General features: G+C 37.5%; 1 protein-coding gene across 1 annotated transcript; it reads left to right on the forward strand.

Moving 5' to 3' along the window:
- The first annotated feature begins 214 nt into the window (after window positions 1-214).
- On the forward strand, window positions 215-17457 carry LOC105219444 (homeobox protein slou). Its single transcript, XM_029045055.2, has 4 exons — window positions 215-2736; window positions 3744-3996; window positions 15875-16158; window positions 16509-17457. The coding sequence occupies exons 1-4, from the start codon at window positions 1198-1200 to the stop codon at window positions 16725-16727; spliced, it is 2295 nt and encodes a 764-aa protein (XP_028900888.2). The 5' UTR covers window positions 215-1197; the 3' UTR covers window positions 16728-17457.
- Window positions 17458-18933: the final 1476 nt, after the last annotated feature.

The following is an 18933-nucleotide window of genomic DNA, read 5'->3' on the forward strand; positions in this document are numbered from 1 at the left end:
GCAATGGCGTGCAAAGTGACGTATGCAAAAAAATGAAAAGTCGCCTCGGAACACACCATTACATTTGCTAACGAGGGGAAAACAAATTAAATCATTAGATTGTGATACTGATCCTTTAAACTTAAGTACCGAGAGTAGTTACGGTGTGCCAAAAGATGCCGCATATGGCAGTCTGCATAGAAATAAATAAATCTGTATTTCATCTAGTGGATACATGAAAAACTATCAAAAAAGTAAAACGCTCTTTCCATTAGCTGAGCGGGGCGGAGCTTGTACACACTCAACAGAAACCACTCAAATTTATACTCACTAACAATCGGAACGCTGCAACAGATGTTTTCCCGAATAGGGCGTTCACATGCAGCAAGATTCACCACCACTACTGCGACTAACACCGCCGCCGTCACTGTGCACATGAGCGTTACACTTTCTAGCATGAATGACTGGGTGAGTTTAGCAGCAGCGCTCAGCATCCGCTCAGTAGCACTTTGTTTGTCATTAGCAGACACCCAGCCACTGTGCAACTCAATTAGATTAACGCCGCACAACAAATCCGAGTGACACAACATCCGACCCATAAGATACAGCAGGCAGAGCGTCGAAATCCCTGTAACCCTCTGCCTTAGAGTATGAAGTTACGAGTCTAACGTGCCACAGCACGCTCCGCCGTCCCTTCGTGGATGTCCGCGTTGGTGTTTGAGTGAGTCTGGCTGGGGTGCGTGGCAAACATCTGAAGCTAAATACACGCACCGCGGATGCGGATACGCTGCGAAATCAGTAACAGTCGATTGGCTGCTATCTGAGTTACAAGTACTTAAACGACGCGACGCGGACCGAAATTAAAGATCTCGATCGCTCGTCGCTCATAAGCAGTTAAATACTTCCGCTGTTTGGTCGATTGGATTTACGCGTTTTGTTGACCATTGTCGCCCCCCGCAGCATACAAATTAATAGTGTCGGTCGCAAGTAATAAAAGTGTTTGCAAGGCGTCCGCGAGCGCCATTACAACAAGTGAAGGCGTTGTGTAAGGAACCCGATTTTGAACTTTGAACTGTTTAGTTAAGACTAAAAAATATTGTGCATCTAAACATCGTGTGTGTTATGTGCTAAAGAGACCAAATAAAAATTTATCTATAACTGAAAATTAATAAAATCAAGTGAAATAATTTCAAAGTGTCTCCAAATCTCTCCGGCAAAATGGTGATGCTCCAGTCACCTGCAAAAAGTGCCGAAGCTTTGCAAGCGAATACCGTCGGTGACCAGCTGAGTCCGAATTCCAACCCTGATTCACCCAAATCGAATACATCACCCGAGATCGCATGCACTAACGCCGTCGGTGCCGTCACACCGACATCTACAACTGCGGGAGCCTCGTCGACACCAAAAATACCAAAATTCATTATTAGCCAGCAATCCCTACCAGCTACTGGTGGGATAGCCGGTAACAGTGGATCCATGACATCTGCCGGCAAAATACCCAATGCAAATGGCGATAGTCTACGCTATTCGCTGGAGCGTCTCAAGCAAATGACGGAACTAAATGTGGTGAATAGCTTGAGTCCTACTGCAGCAGCCAGTGATTCATCTGAACATGCTGATATAGAAAAATGCACAAATAATAACAATAATAATAGTAGTAGTGTTAGCAACAACAATACTAACGGTAATGGCCCTAACGGTAGCAGCAACGAGACCAACAGTCGTCGCTCGCTTTCACCGCCACCAACTACATACCATAGTCCGCCGTTACGTAAAGCACTCGATTTTAATGACGTATCATGCCAACTTCAGCGTCCTGAGCCATTGCCCCATCCACATGCAGTTTTGTTGCAACAACACCCACATTTGTTGCAAAATCCACAATTTCTAGCCGCTGCCGCTGCGCAACACCACCATCAACACCAGCATCAGCACCACCAACACCACCATCTCCATCAACAATCACCAGGAAATCACACGCATTCACATCCCCATCATCCATTAGCGGATTTTCATCCACTACGTCCACCATTATCAAATATGGTCGGTTTGCCGACGTCAATACCAGCTATTTCGAATTTGCAACGTCTTCCTTCACCAGCCAGTTCACCGTTATCGCCACCTACATCACCGCTTCAACCGCATTCCGAACAGTCACAACTGCTCTCACCCGTGCAACCGCAACATCAGCACCAGCAACAACAACAACATTCTGCACAACAAACTTCCAGTTCAGCCTGCGTTTCGTCAGTCAATGGGAGCAGCTCACTTTCCTCACAGCAACAACAACAACATCACCTACTGTCAACACCACCCTCATCAATGCTGCTCAGTGGTCCGCATACTGTACCACACACCGCCCAATTGGCCAGCTGTAGTCCCCCATCAGTACTAACAACGCCACATGACATGGATCTGGAAAGGATTAAACTGGTTGCTGCACAAGCTGTAGCTGCTCGCTCCACGGTGGGTTTGAGCTCAGCTGCTTCCACGTCGAGTACCTCTTCCGCCGTCACTGCTGCCTCAATGGCTGCCGCAGCGACTGGCCTGTGTTTGCCGCCACCGAATTCTCGTGCGGATCTTAGTGATTATGGCTTTCGAATACAATTGGGTGGTCTGGCGGCGGCAGCAGCTGCAGCTGCGGCCACATCACGCCAAATCGCGGCGGCGAATTATGCACGCAGTGATACCAGCGAGGAGCTGAATGTGGATGGTAATGACGAAGATAGCAATGATGGATCACATGGCACGCCAACGGTGACTTTTATTATAATATTATATATTATTTTTTGAATGAAAACTTAGTTGTTAATAACGATTCGTAGCCATTGGAATTTACTTGTCCCCTTCCTAAAAAATATAGTTAATTTGTCTTCTATAGCATCAACTAGTTTTGAGATCAATATTTCCTGAAATTTTATTGTGTGACAAATATAAAAGAGATTTGACCGTACCCATTTCTTGAGTGTTGGTGTTGAATTCACAAAGCTAGTGCAGCTGCTTTGATTTAAATTGATCGAATTAAACGATTTTTTAGCTTTCAAGGAAGTGATATTAAGTTTATATGGTATACATAAATAAGTTTTAAGCTTAATTAAAAAACATTTCCCATTTCTACACTTCTCGTTAAAAATTTTTATTTGTTTTGAGATATTTAGATTACCTCTATGAGTGTGGGAGACATACATTTTCAATTTGTCTACATGCCTGAAAACCATCGAAAGACTTTAACGATCCTCTCCTCGAAAATTTTGTACGTAATAGTAGAATTACCAGGAGGAGATATGCATTTTCAATTTGTCTACGTGGCTGGAAACCATCGAGAGACTTCATCGATCCTCTCTTCGAAAATTTTGTACGTAATATTCGAGTTACCAAGTATACTGGGTTTTGTTATTTACGTTAAGTTAAACTCGGCAAGTTTCCTTTTCTGCAAAATATTACGAACTTTGAGAAGTGGTGTCTTTTCAGAAAAATTAGACACCAGCTACCGGATCAACTGAAGCAGAAAAGATAAAAGAAAACGTACGCACTAACTATGCAATAAATTGGTCCGACGTCTTTTGACTTTATATCTGGCAACAAACTTTTGACAGACTCTTCTTGCCAAAGTTTGATCGAAATCCGTTGCGTCACAAATAAGTGTATATGTTATATTTACTTTTCCCTTTATTTTTACTAGTTTTGCCTATATATCTAGCTTTTTAGTTTTCTAAATTGTTTCGAGCTGTATAAAAAAACGTTTTCTTTCATTAAATGTATAGGCCTGTCCGGTTGATCTCACACGATCAGTACCAACATCGGCCTCAACGGCGTCCTCGGCGACAAATGCTTCAATGGAGAAGGAGGCAACCAAACGTTTAGCGTTCTCGGTAGAGAATATTTTGGACCCCAATAAATTTACTGGCAGAACTGGATCACTTGGTCATTATGACGGTCGCGGTTGGGGTTCGAGTAGCAGTAATGCGGATCGTGATGATGAGATGCACGACGATGATCACAGTGAAGACATGTCAGGTGAGTTATAAAAACACTTTTAATCTATTTAATTCTTAACTTTATCCAACTTCGGCAAAACCATCGGCTTGGTTTGAAACCCCATTTTTGATAGCACAATTTTCTCTGAAGCAAATTATTCTGTGTAATAACTTTTGATTAAATAATATCCATATATCAACACATGTTCAGCATTATTGTATACTTCGAGTGAATAATTGAATCCGATGTATTCACACATATATTTCTGATGATTCGTATTGAAGCGATAAATGAAGATTCACTTTTTTAAAGGTAACTGGTTACTGGATGAATTTCAAACAAAGAAATTGAAAATTATGCTGTTTTTGTAAAAGCAATATGCTAAGCATATGTATGTAACGACATGCATTATAAAATTTTCGTAAACGAAAGAAATAAATAAAACGGAAAATTAGTAAAGGATTTATGATTAAAATACATTATATTAAAAAGTCAAGGCGATATGTTCTATGTAAAACCCTCCAAGACCACTAGATTATGTTGAATTATACTGACTGCTAGTAGTTATATTATGTTATTTAAAGAGTGTTGTGAAAATAATCTTCCAAATTTATTTTTTGTTTGAGTTGAAATTGCAGCATTTTATTTGGAAAATAAGTTCAGCTTTTACACAAATCGCATTTTTAAATAAATCAATGCAAAATTCTTCTACATTTCCACTTCAGTCTTTCATGGTAGAATATTTCTGGCAACGCGTTCTCACCCACACACTCAGTTATGCATATGGCAAAGGCAGCCACTTTTACTGGGTGATGTGTGCTGGGTGTTGAGGCTGCTGACTGGGCTTTTAGTCTAGCAAACACGTTGATTTCATTTGTATGGTTTTTGTGGCTTTTTTTTAAGCATCGGAAGCATCTTTGTTTTTACATTCAATGGTGATTGACTGCGGGGGTGTTGTCTATGTTTATGTGTAGGTTTTCGTTTGCCTATGCATTTAGATTTCACCAACACAAATATATGCATTTCATTTAAATCAGCATTTCGTTTCATTTCTGGTTATGAGCACCAAAGTGTGTTTTTCTATTGAAATTGTGAGTGTATTGGGCACTCTTGCGTATTCACCTTTTTGAAAATCAGTTTATTTAATTTCATTTCCTTTTTGTACCAAATCTGAGTATTCTCAAAAATGTCGATTTGTGAAAATTGCAAAAATATAAATACCCACATGAAAATACTTACATGCCTGCCTATTTATATGCACACAAATATGAATGAATGAAGTATAAAATTCACCCGCCACCGCTCTCACATACATATGTATGTGTGTTTGTATGTGACTCAGCTATGCTCTAGTGAGTTTTGGTTTGATTGATATTTTAATTGGAAATTCGTTTTATGTTTTAACGATTTTAGATTACACTCCTTGATGAATTTTAATACAACATACAGAGAAACAAGTAAACTCAAACTTATTTATGTGACTCTGTTTTAGATTTGATTTGATTTGGATTTTATAAAATTCTAATTGTAAATCGGTTTAGGTAATAGCGAGTAGTTTACGAGGGAGCTGTATAATCGAGATTTTCTTGTTAAGGCTAAGTCATGCATAAAGTCCTTATTTTCAATTCTAATTCCACCTTTCAACTAATTTTCAATGGTGCTGGGTGGAAGAAGAAAACAAGAAAATTCTGTGATAAACAGGCAATTGTGAATATATTTTTGTTGCTTGCATTTAAGATAAACTGGTAAAACAATTTCTTTCTTGAAGTGAAAATAGTTCTGCGCAAAGTATTTTGATTACTGACACTCCAAATTTTTCATCCTACGTCCTTTGGTATTTAATAACATAGAAATTTCAGGCAAGCGCCCACACTCAAAACACCCTATCAAAAGTTACGTATACGTCCTCCACACATTCACTCCATATGCACACACTTTGTACCACGCAAATTAACTAACTACACACATTATAAATACAATGGCGTCCATCATCATCAACACGTTATCGTCGTGTTTGTGTTAATAAAACACAATTAACTCTATCAATGGCTGAATGACTGTCGCCCACTACCCGCAATCTGTCTGCAGACACCCGCCAGCTCTAGGAGGCAGCTGCTGGCATGCCTTCCACCAGTCAGCCACTCAAATTGACTCAACTCGATGGTCGTTAACGTACCACTCGAAATAACTGCTAATAAATCAGGCAGCAAAATTACATGAACATTGTGTTTGTGGACAGGCGCCACAATGTAGGTGGATCGGCCGGCTGGACCACGGCAGGTAGGCGTAGCGGAGGGATCGCGCACTTTATTGGCACTGCTGTAGGCATTAACGCTGCTGCCGCAATAAGTTCTATTCCAGCTGCGCTTGGTCGGATTACTGTGGTTAAAAGTTGCTGCTTTCTAACAATACAACTTAAGTGACTACATCAGTGGGAAATTTGAAAATGTGTATAATTGTAGAGCGCTGTAAAACAGAATGCTATCGATATTCTACATTTCAAGCATAAGTTCAAGAAACCTTGAAAAAGCAAAAGCAAATATTGTTTTTTTTTTTCTTTCTCCTAATTCTACTATCTTAGTTCATGTGCCGTCACATAAAAAAAAAACATTTTGGCTCATTTAAAGTTGAGACTGATCAATTTTACTAAAAATACAACGAGTTCTTTACATTTGGTCTTTCTTCTTATTGCAATAATTCTTGAAGTCAATGGGAATTATTTAGACTAATTCTGTAACCATTTTGAACCACTGTGCCAGTGCATGTCGTCGTGTTTTGTTGTCATTGTCAATGTCGATGATGTGTACACTGGTAATGATAATTATGGTGAAACGCTGCCATAGCAAGCGAATGACCCTGAGGGCAGTACGCAAATTGCAGGCTACTGTACCTACAATATTGCTCCCACTCCTGTTCCAGCTAACAACAATGGCGGACAAAGAAACAACAAAACAGCCACAGGCGCACATGTAGCCCTAGCTGGCACAGTCACACAGCCACTCACTCATACGCACGCACACACGCCACCTACTTAGTTGGGGAAGTGTGGCTACTAATACTGTACTCTGCTTGTTGTTGTTATTGCTGCTGTTAGCTAACACTTTGCTGCCGCCGTTAGTGCAGCGACTGGACTCATTAATTAGCAAGGTACTTAATTACCGCACATTTATTTAGCGACTCAATAAGAGTTTTGTATTCGCTTTAACGAGTGTCACTGCGGTTGTTGTTTTAATGGGGCTGTGAGGCGCACATGGCTGCAGCCGCTATTGCTGTCTACGGCTGTCTGCTACAATGGCGTGCATTGCTCGCTGGTCCTTCGGCATGTTTGTGGGTTTGGCTGGTGCAATTTGCTCAGGCGGTGCCAGCAGCCGCTCCACTGCCGGCCAAACGTCCTTGCTGGTTGTGTATTCAAGCGAATGCGCATCGCTTTGTATGTGAGCGTGCGACTTTTGTATGCTAGTACATGTATGTTGGAGCGTTGCTGAATGTCTGTCATGCGCATTGCGCACGCACATTTATTATGCTACAGATTACGGTTATACGGTTGTAAAAACATACATACGTCCACATGCTAATATACTCGTATATGCAAATATGTGTATGAATCTCTTGTTTTGAGGTGTCATGCATACACATGTATATTATATTATACATAATTGGGTTGATTCGATCAACTTTCCGCATGACAACGGGGACTTGTTAATATTGATGGCTGCGCAGAGACCTTCCGTCAAAAAGTTGAACAAAATCAGTCAGCAATCGATATATCGAGCCTGCACGTCAATATTCAAACTGATTTTGCTTAAATTCTTCAATGCTTGTTTTTATTTGTGTCTGTTTTGGATTTCTTTCTTTAGCAACTATGGCAATCATCCCCAAAATCTAGCAACCATTTAATTGTGGGTGGTTGCTTGGCTGCTTTTGTAGTCTACCGGAGCGGAGCTAAGTCACTCACTCTCAGCGTATGGGAGCCGTCGCCATTGTAATTTGTGTTGGTGGTTGTTGAAAATGTAAAATGGCTGCGAAATTCTGCCGTCTGCTTTGCACTCAGTTTACTTTCGCAGTTACTCTATACTACTCAACTCATCCATCGATGCTTGAAATGAAGGTTCGTTAAAAACTTTTTTGGCTTTCACTAAATTTATTATTTTATAAATATAAAAAAACTACAAAAAGGCAAATTTGGCAATTTCTCTTCATTTGGTCGTAGTGCATTCCAAACATTTAAGCTTGCAGATTAAAACGTTTCCGATAAGCCAGACAGCCGGAATCGTGGAGGAAGTGCTATCCCAGTCTTTTCGATTCGGGGGTGTTCAGAAAGCTGTAACCCTTGTTCTACTCAATATTTTTAGCTTAAAATTCATATTTATACTATCGAAATATATTTTAGTAAATGATAATAACTTAAAGCCCTATCTATTTACTCTTCGTAGAAAAATCTAAACAATCACTTAAGAACAGGCCGTCACAAGGGTTGACCCCCTTAAACATAAATGTATGTAGGTATTGTTCAAAAATTCAGTCGATGCTTAATCTGGTCTGAAATTGTATTCATTGATATTCAATTCCAAATACGTTGAGGACTAACTTCGCTTCAATTTTCATAGCCATCCACACAATTCCACAAGGTAGTTATTATGAGAACTAGATTCTTGATTCATCCTAGATCCGTATTGATTTAGACTCCACAAATGGCTAGACATATATATATATATATTAGTGCTACCATATTGGGGATCATAACAACAAAATAAAATCAAACCATGATACCACATGGTCGTTATTTTAAAATTTTCTATTTTTCAAAGATGATATTAAATAACCTTGCCGATATATACATTTTAAATGGTAATTTTAGAAATCACAAAGTTCTATATTTTAATGATCGTTACAGTAAATGTAGATGCGTCCGTGTTGCTTTCTTTTCTTAATTCATTATATGGGGTGCTACATTCTTGCAAACAACTTGATGTACATACCTGCTCCACTAATTAATGGATTTCATGTTTGAATGCGCCATTCGCTTTCAGACGTTAATTTGCATATCCCATTCAGGATCAAATATTCACTGCGCCTTTAAATCTGCATTTATGCAAAGTATCAAGTTTGTTATAAGCAATTATAATTTTATGAAAATGCCAAAATGCGACAGAAAATACTCCCCGAGGACTACCTTATATGTATATTTGTGCTCAAGTATATATGGTAGTTATGTATGCATGTACTTTTATATGACCATAAGTATGTACAGACGTAGTTGTTTGTGTAATTTTGTGTGTCGGTAGAATTGTCGCAACGAGTGAATGCGATTATAACGATAATAACGGGGAAGCTGTGAGAAGGTATCACATTGCGGCTTCACAGCATCAGCCTCCGCTGACAACGGCGTGCCTTGCAGGAGGCAACTTTGTAACTGTTTACGGTACCGCCGCTTCCGCCAACCGCTGCAACCCCAACAACCCACCAATCATCTCCATCGAATTGTTGTTTGTTTGTTTTTTGTCAACGATAAAATCTGTGCGTAAATGTGTGGTGTGGTGTCTTTATGTTTGTGTTTGGCTTGAATTATACGATGGTACTGGTAATTAACACTCTGATTTCATAATTAAGTTTATGACTTAAAATGTGTGTATGTTTGTTTATGGATGGAGTACCACTTGCTGTGGCTGTGCGTAGCTTTTGTACATTCTATATCTTTATTGGTGTGTATGTATGTGTGCACAAGCATTTGTGTCCTTGTTGAGCTCCAGCAAGTTATGTTTGTTTATGCTGCTGTGTTGGTTTATCAGTATCCAATAACTTAAATGCTGCTGTAGCACTTCAATGACTCACACGGAGCACAAGGACGAAGATCGAAGACGCACAATCACAAAACGTTACAAGCTAATTTAAGTGCTTCATTTATGTATGTGCATATGTAGTCTGCCATAAGTATCCTCGTAAACATATACATATGTGTGTACGTTTGTCACACAATACAAATCTATTCTTCTTGGTATAGTAGTCTGTATTACGCACACTTCCATAAACTGCCATTCCATTATGGGCTTCGCCCCTAAACTTGTTTAACTGCACTTGATATGTCTACGTACATATGTATGTGTGCGAGAGCTTTTGAAGTGAGCACTTTTCGTGTAATTGCGCTACAATAAAAGTGTGTGCGTGCTTTCTAAATTGTTGTTGTTATAATTATGGCAATTTTATAAAGTGGCAAATTTCACAAAACTCAAACATAATTTGTCTGTCATTAAAATTTCATTGCATTCGGTATATAAATGGCTGTGTAGATACGAGTGAATGCCGCTTTGATTACACTAATAGCTTTGCTTAATTTAATGGAAGCGCAAATTAATGTATTTGACTTAATATTACATGCAAATATTTTAACACTTATTATATAAGCATATTCAAAGCATTTTAATACATACATATGCTCAAGCTTTTAGTGTATAAGTATTGAATGAAAATTAGTATCTGTTATATTATCCAAATTGAAGAACTTCTAATTTGAATGAAAAGCATCTTAATTATTAGTTATTTAAAGTGGACCTTTAGTTGGTGGTTGACCTTTTTTAGCTAACATCGATATATTCTAATGTATTCTAAGGGACGTGCTACACGTTCAATATTTATCGCGATCTACATTGATATTGTTGGATTACGGGTGAATACTTCGCGACTGCTAGACTTTCAATATATATTACGTTCAATTACGTATAGCAGGCGCCTAAAAAGAAATTGCATTTCAATAAATTGTAATTGAAACTTTTCTGATTTCATAATTTATTATCAACATAACATCTAAAATCAATAATCCAAAAATATTTCGATAGTAAATGGATAAATCTAATTAATTAACGAAGAAAAAAAAATTATTTGTTTAGACAAATTTACGATTTTCTAAATTTTAATGAAATTAAAACAATATCCTGTGTTCATTAACTAGATAATGTTATTCCAAAGATGTGTATAAAAATTATAGAAATATCGTGTCCACTGACATTATAAATTGAGTTTTGAGATAAACGCGTTTAAAGTTTTATGTTGTAACTGACGTGATCTGATTGCGGAATTTCCAAAGAGTATATCTCTTAGCATTTTAATCGGATTAATTTGATATTTTTGGATAAAACTTTCAACATATTGTACTATTTAATAAGACAATTTTTTTACAAATTTTGAAACCTACCTAATCCCTTAAGCGAGTTCAATTTTCGACTAACAATTTTTTAGGTCCATCATTCAGTGTTTGTGGTTATTTGAGATATTAATGGATAGTTTTCTCACATCCTTTGCCCTTATAGCGTTATATCAACTTTTGCTTGGGTAGTCAGAGTCAGATATCCACTTAACAACAAAAATTTTAAACAGTCTGTTTGCTTTGTAGCTCTGCATTTACCCATAAATAGACAAGGTAATACGAACAACGGAAATCTGATGAAACAAAAGAAGATTTACTACTATTTACTGTAAGTCTCTGCGGACCTCACCGTTAATACAAAAATCACTGCAACTGCACTCAGCTGCTTGTTGCTTTTAATTTCACTCACGCTGTTGCTGTTATTGTTGCGGTAGCCGTATCCGTCAACAAACCTTAAATATTAAATGAACCATTGATGTTAATTTTCTGATTAATTACCGCGATGTTATGTCTGTGTGTGTCGATGTTATGTGTCGTGTTTTTGTTTTTGTTATTAATGCAGTAGCCGACTGAGTGCAGTGTTTGCATTGACGCGGCGATTTGCCTCGGTAGTCTGTCGCACTCTATCCGCAGCAGCTCCCCGAGGTGGAGTCTAATATGTAGTGAGTGGGTATGTGTTTGCGCGCGTATGTTTGCCTACTTTTAGGCGCTACAGTCGATACTCACACCTACACCTAACCTAATTACATGCAAATATGGCCAATGATGTTGGCCAATTACCAGATTTGTTCATGCATTCTCCTTCTGCGGTGATGAACGATATTCTATAATACATTTGCGGATGGCAGGAGTTAAGCAGATATTCGCTGAAGTAATAAGATTTAAACTGGCATAATAATGTAGGAAATTGTTGCCAAAACACACCTTACACCCTTGAGATATCGCTCTGGCGCGCTTTGTCCGTGAAAAAATTTAGAAACACTTTGATTAGGGTTGACAGTTTTCCTTATAACCATCTTCCACTCGATGGACAGTGTGATCCTTTGGCAAACGTAGTCGGTTGCAACTCTGTCGCGCCGCGTCGCACCCTTTTTCGATTTGCCACGAATGAGTTGATTTGCGTCAATCCAATTTTCGACGGCATGTAATTTGTGTAAAACCCGAGCATTTGTTTGTTTCGCGCCGTCTTCTTGAATATACTTGCCTGGTGGCTGGCGACGAGCAGGTCTGATGACAACAAAGGGTTGTGCGTTGCCCCGGGCTTTGCGTGCCAGATTGTCAGTTTATTTTGGCATTTTAAATTGTTTTGTCGTGTAGTTAATTTGTTAACACGAAAAGTTTACAACAGGAATTTCGCATTCTTCTTATCCTAAGCAGGCTGGGAAATGTGTAGCTGAAGTAAGACCTCAATCGGCCTACTAAATATAGTAGCATGAATGTTGTCGTGCTTGTTATTTGAATTAGCGGTTTTATGAGGGTTTAATTTCTTGAGTAATTTGTATGAAAATGTATTATGACTTTTTTCCCCATCATTAGTGTGTGAATGTGGGACAAACTTATAATACGCTGGCATTTTGAATTCGTTTTGAATTCCTTCTTGAAATATATTTTATAATTTTATTCTTAGCTTAAGATTATTTTGGGTACAATTATTTAATGCTGTCTCTTTGGTAAATAAATTAGATCTTTTGAGCCAAATTTTCGTGGACTAAAAAAGTTTGTTTTAATAAGGCTTAATAAATGACATTAATTACAAAATAATTGGTAGAAAATAGTTAAAAAATTGACTTAAATTAGTTAACATATTTTTAGCACATACATATGTACATATGGTATATCCTGCAAAAACAATCCTTCATTTTATTGTCAACATTTTCAACAAGCATAACAGAGTTTCTATTAACATTTTATGGGAAAATTGTATCAAAACTTTAACAAATATAGCAGTGCGAGTACGTAGGCTATGTTCTGAAACATAAGTATATGTAATTGATTAATCATATAATACATACCTCCTTCTCTTATACCTTATACTGGGTCGTTGCCGATCACAAATCTGTCATAGAGAGAGAATTATCTCTATTCTCAAATTTGAAAAAAATGTTTAACATTGTAAAATGAATTTTTTATTTTTTACGGCTTCTTCTAATTAAAATAAATGTATGCTCTCTATTTTTTTGACATATACAATTTTTGCTTAAAAAGTGAAAGTTTTTCTTTTCCACACTTATAAACATTGGCAATCATTACACTCTCGCAACAGAGTTGCTAAAAGAGTATTATAGTTTTGTTCACATAACGGTTGTTCGTAAGTCATATAACTAAACCTTATATCTGGGTTATATATCCGGATGTCTGTCTGTCCGTCCGTAAAAATTAAGATATCTTGGCGCTACTTGGTACGCATGTTCCGAAAATGGGCAAAATCGGGTCATTGCCACGCCCACAAAATGGCGAAACCCGAAAACACATAAAGAGCCAGAACTAAGCCATAAATAAAATAACAAAGGATCACATTAAGGAGATGCATATTTGGATGCAATGATTTTGAGGAAGTGGGCGTAGACCCGCCCCCAAATAGGTTTTGGTTTATATCTCGCAAACCAATAAAGCTATATAAACTAAACTTTCTGCAGTCTCTTCCTTTAAGTACCTCACAATACACCATAAAAATAGGTAAAATCAGATAATAACCACGGCCACCTCCCATTCAAAGATTATATGGAGATGTACTAAAAGTGCGTTAACTCACTAACGAAAAACATTAGAAACACTAAATTTTACAGAACAAATGGCAGAAGAAAGCTGCACTTAGATTTAAAAAATTGAAAATTGGGAGGGGGTCTCCTATTTTCTTGACACCCTGATGACACGGATGAAAAATTAACGAAATCGGTTGAAAGGAAAAGGAATTAACTCTGCCCTTATATACTATATATATATATATATATATATATATATATACATATATACAGTACATACATATGTATACAATCAATAACAATTTAGTTTTCTCCTACATAATGAGAATCAACTTAAATTCCCACTCAAAAAAAATTATGGTACTTTATAACACTCTCTAAAAGAGTTTGAGATCAAAAAAGTGAAGCTGTCAGTTTGTCAATTCAATTCCAATAACTTAAAAATAATAATTAAAAGCTAAATGTTAGAGAAATTCATTTGCTGCTACAGTTGCCTTGCTAAGTCTGAAGGCCTCTTACGTTTGTGTCACAATATCACTTGTTAAAAGCCACTTGTCACAAATCGGAACATAAATTCGATCAAAAAGCACTATGATTAGGTATAAATATTAATTCACCCGAATCTTTACAATGTACTGAATATGTGTTATTTCTTAATTAGTATCCATATTATGTCAATTGTAAATGTTACGTAACACTATTGCATCTTGAAGCCAGAAATTATAATTATAAGCGATTATCGAAGTATTACATTTTCATATCAATGGTAAACAATCAGGTCATGTAATCAAATCGAGTGTTCAAATTATACTCTCTTGTCGAACTAAAATTATGTGATTATATTGTAATGAAGAAATTTATTTCGTACTCGAACACTCATATGTATGTAGGCAAGAGTGCTTGCAATCGATTCATTACACATGTATGTAAACAATACGCCATGCCAGCATATCGCATAATACTTATTTAGTAAGTGCTACAAATGCTCATAATATACAATTACAAATGTATAAATGTACATATGGGAGGCACAAAGCAAGCGGTTAGCAACCCGGATCAATAGCGATTCTTCTTATGAAAGTACTGATGAACGGTGTTTAATTGAAAGACGGTGCAGCGGAAGCGGCCAGATGCAGATGATGGCGATGGGCAACACCCACTGCTACAAACATCACAAACAAATGTACACAAAAGTCCAACACATGTACATATGTATATACATTTATATGTATGTCTAATAATGGACACGAGAGAGCCCTGTAGCGAGATGAGTGTTTTAATTGAATTTTGATTGGTAAGTTCCGGTGTGGCGAATGAGCTCGAAAAATAACTGTTATGGATGAGCGCTGTATGCATGTTATACACACACATGCACGCAAACAGCAGGAGATAAAGGTACATGTGTACCCTTATGTGGCAACAGATAGCCATACGACGACTGTGGCATGTAGGAAGTGTGCCTTTGCTCAAACAAATAAATGCACACACATCCACAAATTTGCACTTTAATTCCATACGAATGTGTGAGCGCGCGCGTCTACGTATTTGTTTGTGTTGGCTTTTCCAATTAATTCCGTAATGCTACTCGTGTTGCTGCTGTGCTGTTGTTGCTGTATTTGTACTTGCCGAGTTGTTTGTTTTGCTATCATTGCAATTGTTTTCTTGGCTTTTGTTTTTGTTTCTGCTGTCAGTGCATTTGTGTTATTGTTGTGATTGAGCAACGCACCGGTGATTGATTTCATCAAATGACCATTTCCAGTTGCGGCATTTCCACCTTCATCAAACGTGGTGCCATCAAAGTGAGAGAAGAGAAAGGATAATGGCTTTGAGCACCCAGACAAACACCCTCAACAGTTAACAATGGGTCTAATAGCGTTGGCGGTGGGGGAGTTAGGTGGCGTGAATGATTGATAGCTACCGAATGCTGATATCCTTCAAAATGTTAATTGTCTCGTTTATGCGATTTGTAATGATTTTAAGGGTTTCCTTAACTTTTTTCAATTTTTTCAAGGCACACAATTTTCTCTTTCAAACGTTTTTCCGTAAACTAAGTTATTCTGCTTATTTTTTGCAGCTCACGACCTCAATGACATGGATCAGGATGACATGTGTGATGATGGCATGAGCAGTGACATTGATGATCCGGCCAGTGAGACGGACTCAAAGAAGGGTGGCAGTCGCAATGGTGATGGCAAGTCACAGGGCGGCAGCGGTGGCGGTTCAAAGCCACGACGTGCTCGCACCGCCTTCACATATGAGCAACTGGTGTCGCTGGAGAACAAATTCAAAACGACCCGTTATTTGAGCGTTTGCGAGCGATTGAATTTAGCGCTGAGCCTCAGCCTAACCGAAACACAGGTGAGACATTTATTCAACCCACGCTTTACTCTTATAAAAGCGCCATTTGTAGGCATTAATCTGAAATATTTATTCATAAATGATTTCGAAACTCTCTAAAATAGGTAAAGAGAAAAAATAAATATCCTTACCCTGTAGGATACTTTATTATCAATAATATACTAATAAGGTTTACACCCTGGACGATAAACCTTTATCCATGTATTCTTTTCCATCAACATTTTAGTTTTAGTTCTTGTTATAAATTCAAATAATTCGTAAACATTTTAAAATTTTTGTATGTACAATACATAAGTCTATATTTTGTGGCTGCGAAAAGTTCTAACTCAACAACTTTTATGTAATTTTAGGTGAAAATCTGGTTCCAAAATCGCCGCACCAAGTGGAAGAAACAGAATCCCGGTATGGATGTAAATAGTCCGACGATACCACCGCCACCGGCGGGAGGCGGTTTCGGACCTGGTGCCTATGCTAGCAGCCTGCTCTACTCGCACGCGGTGCCCTATCCACCATACGGCCCCTACTTCCATCCATTGGGCGCACACCATCTCAGTCACTCGCACTCATAAAATTGCAAGATGCAACAGCGACTGTTGCAAATATTAGAAATGCGAAAGTATCAAAAGCGCGACGAACACTCGACGAAGATGGCCGGCACTGAAAGTAGATTGGACAAATAAAATCCAACTCTGGCAGCACTGGATGGCTGGAGTAGTGAACTTAACGGTTTGAGTCGACTCATTGTAAAATGTGATCTCATCAAAGTGGTGGAGCAGCGCTACAAATACAAATAAATGTACAATTATGCTTAGATTTGCTTTGCTAAATAGTTATGCCTATTACCACAAATAAAATCAAAGTGATGCAAAGCAAATACACATGAAAACTTTATTGGGCTTTCAATTATGCACTCTCAGACACGCAACCGTGTATTGTAAATATGTATGCAACCGAATATTGTTGAAATATTAATTTCATGCTGAATTTTGATTTTTTTTACCGAGGTCATTGATTAAAAATTTAATGCTGCTTTTATTTGTTGAATTAGAAATGTGAAGTTGAATTGTGACCATTGTAAATATATAATAGAGAGTATATAGACATGTATTTATGCTTAGGTAATCCTAATTATTGTAGATATGTAAAGATTTTAATTGTACTTAGCTTTTAGTGAAAGACTCTGCTTTTATCTCTAAGCTTGCAAAACAAATTCAAATGAGAATATCAATTAAAGAGAATGCCAGAGACAAATTTAAAAAAGAAGCCAAATAAAATCAAAATTAAAATTATTATTAACATTAAACTACATATGTCATAAAATATTTAAGTAATTGGTGTTTTATTTTTGAAGAGCGGGGGACATTAATTTAGTTATTGGAAAAGGATCATGTGAGGTCTTCCGCAGATATTTTATTAATATGAGAGAAGAATTCACTACCATAGCTTTTTATCTCATATATAATCGATTGACTTCTAATATTATTGAAATCTGAGCTTGCAAAACAGTTTTTATGTAATGAACAAGGGAAAATTGCTATTATTATTTAGTTCTACTTTCGAGAACTTGAAATTTCAATTTTTAGTTTTGCAAAATTTATTTTGCTTTATGAGGAATCTTGAGATTGTGTTGAGATCATTACAGTATTTAACCCATGTTAAGAATAAAATGCATATAAAAAGTATATTTATATAATGAGCATCACATGTACAATAGCGGACAAAAAAACAAAAAAAAAAACAAAAAAAAACGTACTTGCAGTGACTTTAAATCAATGTAATATTAACAAATCACACTATCTTATACAAGTAAGTATTATACAAAGTACATTATTTAGCTACAAGAATACGTTTTTATTTTTTTTAATGAGTCTACAAGTCATTGCAAATGAAATGAAAACTGCTAAAAGTCCAAAATTTAATGAAATTGATAAAGCCGCAATTTTGGAATTGCGATCTCACAACTTAAGTATACTCAAAATTAATGAACTAATAGAGTTTAGTAAGACTACTATCGGTGCTTTCCTTCAAAAATATGCAAAGGCCGGGTTTATAAAACGCAAAGCTGGCTCCGGACGCCCGAAGAAGGGTACTGTCAAGATGACCACCGTATTAAGCAAATTAGATAATTCGGAACAGATTCAAAACAGTTGAAGACATTAGAAGCGAAGTTTAAGAAAACCGTACGCCTGAACAACGTTTACAAATTGTTCAACTTTATTCGGAAAATTCACGTACTGTAACGAACTTATGGTCGACATAATCGTCCTACTGGGCATACTATTGGCAACACCTTTACCCATCTTGAGACCCAGTATTCATTATTGAATAATATTCGACCGAATGAAGCACGTTCAGAACGCAGTGAGGAAAATATACCAGCCGTAGCTAAGAGTGTACACGAAAACCGTGGAGAGTCGATTCGGCCGCTCAACCTTCCCAAGCGACATCGCTTCGCACTATGGGCTTTTGAAAAGTTCCAAGAAGATCCGACGTTTTCGAGACAAATTTTGTTCAGCGATGAGGCGGCCCATTTCTGGCTCAATGGGTATGTAAAGAAGCAAAATTGCCACGTTTGGAACGATAATAGTTATGATAACCGACTATTTGATGTCTGAAATTAAAGCTCGATAATAGGACATTCCACAGTTAGACATTTTGCTATGAGGATATGAAAAATCTAAAGTTTTTGCGGGCAATGCCGCTTCGATTCAGACCTTGGCGTGTCATTCGCCAGTTACAATGCTCGATCGATTAATCAATTGGACCCAACGGATG

The sequence above is a fragment of the Zeugodacus cucurbitae genome, chromosome 2, assembly GCF_028554725.1.
Source record: "Zeugodacus cucurbitae isolate PBARC_wt_2022May chromosome 2, idZeuCucr1.2, whole genome shotgun sequence".
Lineage (NCBI taxonomy): Eukaryota > Metazoa > Arthropoda > Insecta > Diptera > Tephritidae > Zeugodacus > Zeugodacus cucurbitae.